This window comes from Lampris incognitus, chromosome 1 (assembly GCF_029633865.1).
Source record: "Lampris incognitus isolate fLamInc1 chromosome 1, fLamInc1.hap2, whole genome shotgun sequence".
Taxonomy (NCBI): domain Eukaryota; kingdom Metazoa; phylum Chordata; class Actinopteri; order Lampriformes; family Lampridae; genus Lampris; species Lampris incognitus.
Window position 1 is genome coordinate 17,619,972 of NC_079211.1, and position 7,917 is coordinate 17,627,888.

General features: G+C 41.7%; 1 protein-coding gene across 2 annotated transcripts; it reads left to right on the forward strand.

Annotated features, from left to right (window-relative positions):
* Positions 1 to 2,219: 2,219 nt before the first annotated feature.
* med7 (mediator complex subunit 7) lies at positions 2,220 to 6,855 on the forward strand. 2 transcript variants are annotated; one of them, XM_056273348.1, is made up of 3 exons: positions 2,220 to 2,327; positions 4,737 to 5,459; positions 5,982 to 6,855. In XM_056273348.1, exons 2-3 carry the CDS (start codon positions 4,746 to 4,748, stop codon positions 6,048 to 6,050), a joined length of 783 nt encoding a protein of 260 aa, XP_056129323.1. In that variant the 5' UTR covers positions 2,220 to 2,327; positions 4,737 to 4,745; the 3' UTR covers positions 6,051 to 6,855. The 2 variants fall into 2 exon arrangements, with proteins under 2 accessions (XP_056129323.1, XP_056129332.1); XM_056273357.1 differs by having other exon boundaries at positions 4,737 to 6,855.
* Positions 6,856 to 7,917: the final 1,062 nt, after the last annotated feature.

Sequence of the window (7,917 nt, forward strand, 5' to 3'; positions counted from 1 at the left end):
TGCGAAGTTGAGATTCAAGATTTCAGTGGAAAGAAAACAGCAATAAGATAGTTGTGTCGGGGTTTATTTATGTACAGACAAGCAATTGAGAGGGTAAAAGAATTCAAATTTTCGGGAGGGCACTTTGATGAAAGGCCAACATAGAAAAAGCAGCTAGATGATGTTGTGAGTAACTGTGAAAAGGTGATAAATGTAATGCGTTCCCTCTCAGGAAGTTCATGGAGTGCTGGCAAGGATACACAATTAATGATTTACAGAGCAATGATAAGGTCAAGGCTAGATTGTGGTTGTTATAGAAGAGCAGCTAAATCCAATCTAAAGAGGTTGGCTGTAATACAGGCTAAGGCACTGAGAATATGCTGTGGGGCCCTCTGTACAATGCCAATGCTTTACTTGTAGAGATGGGGGAAAAACACCACTGGCAATACGGTGAACTAAATGGGCAATGCAGTATATAGTTCAACTATGGGGAGATCAAGGAGAGCAGTGGGGGGGGGGAAGAAAGAGTGTCTCATAGTTAATATGAGTAAAGAGCTGGCGAAGCTGGGCTTTGGAGATGTAAGGGTGGCCCCTCAAGTACGCTGGTCGGTTATATCACCATGGATTCCACCCACACCAGAAATAGACTTCAGTATATTAGAAAGCATAAAACATAAGATAGTCCTGCATATCTGGGCATGGTAAAGGAAAGGTTAAAAAAAACTGGGAACATTATCTCCAGATATATACAGATGAGGCTCAAGATCCCAAAAACTGGAAAATCTGGCTTTGCTTGTTACATCCCAGATCTTGAAATTGTAAAGCTCAAATGACTGAGGGGACTTTGATATATACAACACAGCTGAAAGCTATAAATAATATGGACACTACAGTGGGTAGAGGTCAGGCTGAGGAGGGCAATCATATGCTCAGACTGAACCCCAGTTCTAATGACACTGAAATAAAACAAGTTAGCCTCACCACACCTTGTGATGGAGCTGTTGTCTAAAATTGAACAGGCTGGAAGGTCAGAGGCTCGGTGGGTTTTCTTTGGCTGCCAGCCCATGTTGGGGTAGAAAGGAATGAGGCATGGAAGCTAAAAGGGCACTGAAGAGAGACATTGGTCTGAGTGTATGCATTTGGGATATCTGAACGTCAATCTATCATCAAGGAAAACATAACAGCTGTGTGGCAGAAACAGTGGGAAAATGAAAAGAAGGGACGTCATTACGTCTCGATACAAAAGAGTGTACTGACAGAGCATTGCTATTTAGACAGTGAGAGAAGGTACGCTGTCACTATGACCACACTAAGGCTAGGGCACTATTTGCATGGGATTTAGTGAAGATAGGCAAGCATGAGGCTGGAACCTGCAGAAAGCAACAAACTGTTAAACATCTACTTACGGAATGCAGCCTTTAAGAAGAGCAAAGAGCACAGTTAAAAATCATATCGCATTATCTCGTATGAGAACGGATGATCCGCTGTGGCGACCCCCAACGGGAGCAGCTGAAAGTAGTAGTAGAAAGTAGTAGTAGATTATCATGTATGGGAATACAGATAGTCACAATGAGGAGCCTTCTCAATCCCAACGAGAATCAGTAATAAACTGTGAATGCAGTCCTTGGATTCATCGCCGCAACAGGATTACTTCCATCCATCCATCCATCCATCCATCCATCCATTATCCGAACCGCTTATCCTGCTCTCGGGGTCGTGGGGGATGCTGGAGCCTATCCCAGCAGTCATTGGGGGGGCACCTAGACAGGCCGCCAGGCCATCACACAGGGCCGAGTGTTGCCAGATTGGGCTACTTTTTATTTGATTGGGCAGCTAAAAATGGCTCTGATAAACATAATTATTATTACATACATACACCGGACGGACAGAGGAACCTTCTACTAAACAGCAGTAAAAAAAAAAAAGAAAAGAAAAGAAAAAAAAAGGCTATTTTGGGCTCTTCAAATCTGGCAACCGGAGCACCCGGAGGAAACCCACGCAGAACATGCAAACTCCACACGAGGACAACCCGCGACGACCCCCAATGTTGGACTACCCCGGGACTCGAACCCAGAACCTCCTTGCTGTGAGGCGACCACCGCGCCACCGTGCCGCCACAGGGTTACGTACGTCTTTAGAAATAGACATACACCGAACTGCAACCTAATTCCAACCTCCGGGAGGCAGCAATGCTGCCTGCGACGGTCTAACCTGCCGGAAATACATAAGAAGAAGAAGAAGTTCAGCAAGCGTCGATGTCGTAGCATTGGCTGCTGTGTAGAAAAACTCCGTAAGTGTTATTTTAATCTCTCGAAAAACGCATTCAGTATCGCGGGTTGATTTGAGAGGTATGTGAAACATTGTCACGGTGTTTTGTGTATTTGTAACTGCAAAGCAACGTCTTTAGTTAGCTTTAAACGCAAACTGTTAGCGTTGACTGCTTTAATGACGCTAGTTTGACGCTAGCCAGCACCAGCTAATGCTCTAAGCACTGTCACTACTAACTACGTTCATTGACTTTTACCTGGCACATTTTCTTAACTAACTCGGTTTATATGACCGATTTTTCGCAATTTTCGAATATTTGTCAGTTTAGTGAACCAAAAGGCAGTATTCGGGTTTAATCCAACTAATGCTAATCATGTCACGTTTACAGTTTGCTAGTGTCCGCTGCCTCTCATTCTTACGGCACCTTGCGTCTTGTCCAAATAAGTTGCGATTGGGAAAAAAACCCCAAAAACGTTGTGCTGTCTCTTGGTTCATTTTGCACGTTAACGGTATAATTGATAAATATTGCATTCAGTATCTTGCAGGACATGGCCTTAGACATTTCTGCATTGGCACGATTCATTTAAGTCAGCGGTGCTATTCGAAGGTGTGCTAGTGTTGGGTGGGTTTGACACTCGAGTGACGAGCGGAAATGGCATTGGAGTTGGACAGCGAAATTGGAAATGAAAATGAGGACACGAGAAGGTTTGAAAATAAGAAAAGGAAGAAGAATACATCAGATTGTTCAAGCGATTCTAGTCAGTCATTGAGTTCAGAGGAGACGTATCTCGTTGGGATGATAGCCGTGACAAGAAGCCGACATTTTCAAGGACCCACATGAGGTCGGGATGTTTGTAGGGAGAAAACTTAGGAGATATACGATTGATCAGAATAACTAGAAGTGGGATTGTTATCATTGATTGTATCTCATAGCGCCAGAGAGATTGAGCCCTTAAGATCGAGGTATTTGGAAATTATTTCTGTGTGACTTGCTTCCCACTCTGATTAAAAGCAAAAAAGGGAGTGATAAGTGGCGTGCCACTGTCAGTAGAGGCTGAGTCATTTCGGGAGCGTGTGTGTGTGTGTGTGTGTGTGTGTGTGTGTGTGTGTGTGTGTGTGTGTGTGTGTGTGTGTGTGAAGAAGAATAATGACTAGATTCCAAGAGGTATGACTGTAATTCTGTGTGTTTGACTTTTGAAGGGTAATTGCCAGAAAGAGTGTACCTTGATTTATGTGAGTTACAGGGTGAGGCCATATGAGAGAGCTCCCCTCAGATGTTTTTGTTGTCAAGAATATGGACATGTTGATGCAGTATGTAATTGAGTCGGAAGATGTGGGGAGGACAGCTGCAATGTGGAAGATTGCAAAATTGAGAGTGTAAGCAAAGTGGCTGCACTCACTACAAGAGAAATTATGATACACGATCAGCACTGTGTCCAAAAATAATTAAGGTAGAGCAATTGCGTAAGATGACAGCAGAGAAGGGATTGTTGTAGCCCGAAGCTGCTAAGAGAATAGAGAGAAATGATGAGATGATGTGAGACAAGAAGTTAAGGCAGACAAGTCAGTCAGGAAGCATGCTTGAGTTTTGCTTTGGTAAGGATCAGATGAAGTTTTTGGCAGTGGTAACTAACTGTACTGCTGGAATATAAAGAAAATCTGAGAGAATTTATATTATTGTAGATGCAGTAAGGACCTTTCTGGGTGTTGTGGGAGTTTCTGGAGAAGGTGTGCATTAGCTGCCGAAAGGCTTTTTGTCCCTCTCAGAAACACGAGAAATCGAGAAATTATAGCAGAGTGGGAAATGGGTGTGGAAGACTTATTATTTTATTTAGTCAGTGGAAATTTTAGTTTAGATTGCTGTAATGCAATATTTTGGATGCCAACCACCACTAAAAACCAAGAAGTAGGAGGTGTGCTGAACTATGATCTTAGCCAAGCTTGCCTCAATTGCTGGCTGTCTACCGGGATCATTAGCAGCTCCTCTCAGAAGAAGGGAAATAACTCCTTCTCTAAAGCTGATCGTCAGTACTTTTATTCGCTAGCCAAGTGATAGTGTTTTTTTCCTGAACCAACGTTTTAACAAGTTGTATGCAATATCCTAAAAATCAGATTAATTTTGAACTATTCCATAATGCACATATGCGTCTTCATCCGTCGAAGAAGACACATATGCAAATCACAAAGCCTAAAGAAGTATGATTTTTCACCTGCCGAAGACCCTGTTAATGGGTCAAAATGTTGCTCAGTATTAGATCATTGGGAGCTAATCAGTGTGCGGACATCCGTTCCTTTACTGAAACTTAAGATACCATGCCACCGTTGCTACTGCTCTGCTGTGAGCTAGTCCATGTAAAACCTTTTATAAGTAAAACATCAACATTTGAAATCACCTCATACTGTGTGTGCTGGTGAAAGAAAACACAAAATACCAAACATGGCAGTTATCAAATTTGTAGATAGTGATACATAATCTGCCTCTTTTGCAGGTCATCAACATGGGTGAGCCCCAGCAGGTGAGCGCCCTGCCTCCCCCACCAATGCAGTACATAAAGGAATACACAGATGACAACATCCGCAAAGGTCTGGCACCCAAGCCGCCACCACCTATCAGAGACAGCTACATGATGTTTGGCAACCAGTTCCAATGTGATGACCTCATTATCCGGCCTCTGGAGAGCCAGGGAATTGAGCGCCTTCATCCTATACAGTTCGACCACAAGCGGGAGCTTAAAAAACTCAACATGTCCATTCTGGTTAACTTCCTGGACCTGCTCGACATCTTGATCAAGAGTCCTGGCAGTTTAAAGCGTGAGGAAAAGCTTGAAGATCTAAAGCTACTGTTTGTTCATATGCACCATCTGATAAATGAATACAGGCCACACCAAGCCAGGGAGACTTTAAGGGTGATGATGGAGGTGCAGAAGAGACAAAGGCTAGAAACAGCTGAAAGGTTTCAAAAACACTTGGAGAGGGTGGTGGAGATGATCCAAGGCTGCTTAGCCTCTCTACCAGATGACTTACCTCAGATGGAGGGTCCCAATGGAGCTGGTGATGGGACGAGGAGTGGATCAGCAGCCAGTGGTGTTGGAGTCTCCTCTGGTCTAGGGTCAAGACTGAAAACAGAACCTATGGATTTGGAAGAGGCAGGGGCCAGCTGTATGGCAGCAGGCCAGCAGGACAGGAGTATGCCTGTCTCTTCAATGGAGAAAGTATGGGACAAAGATGCTGCCATGTGCAGTATTATTGATGAAATTGCTTAAGTTTTTTTTGTATGTGTGTGTGTGCGTGCATGTGTGTGTGTGTGTGTGTGTGTGTGTGTGTGTGTGTGTGTGTGTGTGCGTGCGTGCACATAAGATGTGGCTTTTTTGTGTGTATCAACATTGTACCTAGCCCAGTGATCTTTTTTCCATGTGTATTCTTTGAAACAAAAATCTTGAAATCCTACCTTGAGTAAGACAATGTTTCGATGACCATATTGTAGTTATTTTTCAAATACAGCCAATATACCAGAAAGCTTTACATTTAGAACTTTAGATTTTAACATTTAAATTATAACACTACCAGCTTTCAGGTTTTAGTAATTAATAAAGCAACTTCCAGTTGATGATTTGATGGGAGCCTTGAAATTTCTTATAGTCATTAGCTATTGGGGAACCACAATGAAAGTGTCCCACTTTTATGTTGTCAGTCCACTATGTTGAGCCACAATGCTTCAGTTCTTTTCGTTACAGTGGGGATTCACTGTACACTTCGGCTTATCTAGCCGTGCATTATACAAGAAGAGGTTGGGGATAAGGTGAGTTTGTAGGTCCTTGTTCTGCAGTGTAATCCTACCTACCCCAAGCTTATCCATTTTGGGAATTTAAAAGAATGTATAAGTGTTACATGGAGTAATGAATCAAGTCAAAGTCCTGGTATGTTCAAAACTTGGATGGCAAATAAAACTGATACTGACTGATTAGCAGTCTTGTGCGACTCTTAACACGTCTTGTAAGTGGTTCCTACATGTTCGAGTGTTAAAATGACATACATCAGGCTGTCTGCCAAGGCCATCCTATTCAAGTACAGTTGATGTAGAGGCACACTGCACCATAAAGACATGCCGCAAGCTAAATTCTGATATAACACAAAGAGAAAACTCCATTATACATGGTAGTGTCAGATTTTTCATGTATTTGAATCAGTGCTGAAGCTTAAGCAGAAATCCATGCAAATTTAAAATGCCGAAATATCACCTAATGTCACACTTGTGGTTTTGAGAAGTGTACTTTTGTTTAAAATTTTACCACAGTTTAGATGTGAACTCCTGTCTTGCTTCAAAGTCACAGATGCAATTACTTCATTCATAAAAGCCCTAAAAACCTTTTTTTTCTTTAATTTTCCAGGCCTACCTTGATCCATAGATGGTCTCTGATTTGTATACTGATTTGCTGTACAGCGGAGTTATCTCAGTCACCTGCTGCTAGAGCTGGACAATATATTGATATCAAATTGGTATCATTATGAGACTAGACATTGATTGGGATTTTAGTAACATTGTGATGTAACAACTTGAATGTCATTCCCTGCTTTTAAAGGCTACATTACAGTAAAGTAATACAATTTTCAGAACTTAGTGTACTGAGTGTTTTTGCTGAGTGAAATGAACAATGAATGCCTCTGTTTATTCATCATAACCACATTACTAATAATCATTTCTCAAAATGTTCCTGAGCAAATATCAAATGGAAGCACCAGTAGTTATCCCCAAAAATACCGTCACATTATTGATATTTAGGTATTCAGTTAAAAATATTGTATTTGATTTTGTCAACATCACCCAGCTCTACTTGTTCTTATTGTGTCAGTCACCATTGGTGCTCTACCCATCACTCACAGACTTTGCATTTGAGAAGTCATGCACTCTGGACTATGATGCAGCTGAGATGGTCATTTGTGGCACTGTCCAACTAATGTAATTTGAATCACCTGCTTGCACCACTGCTGGTGATCCACCTGTTGCACACGTATACTCATTGCATGTGACATGATATGCTGTCTTGAGTATGATATTGACTGAATGCTCTAAAATGCCTGAAGGTTTACACAAATATATCTGCTGAATTTCTGACTAATGCAAGGTGTTTTGCAATAGTTTTGCAAAAGGCCACACTATAATCCTAAACTAACTGCAAGTGATGGTGGCACTACTAATATTGATTATTCACAATGGACTCGTTTTTGCAGTACCCGAGACGTGACTAAGAGCCTCTGTCACTGCTGGGAGATAAAGCTGCATGAAGATTTTAAATTGCACTCTACTAAAGCAGGAAGACAGCACACACATATATATATATATGTATATACATGTATATACATATATATAATTTCTCCCTGTGGCAACAGTTAAAGAGAATGTTTAGTGGTTACACCACTGTGTCCTAGTTTAGATGTTTCTTCACAAGTACTGATATCATGAGATCAGAAGGGGACTAGGCTAACATGATTTTTTTTTGAAGACCCAGTTTTGAAAGACAAGTTCAATTTAAGTTATAGATTGTCATCGTCAGAGCTGTCTTAAAAGACAAGATTCCTCTCCAGTTCAGCAGAGCCAAGTAACTTAAAAACAGTCCGAATGGGTCTCACCTAACCTGCTACCCTTGTAATGGATAAAGAAGAAGAAGAAGA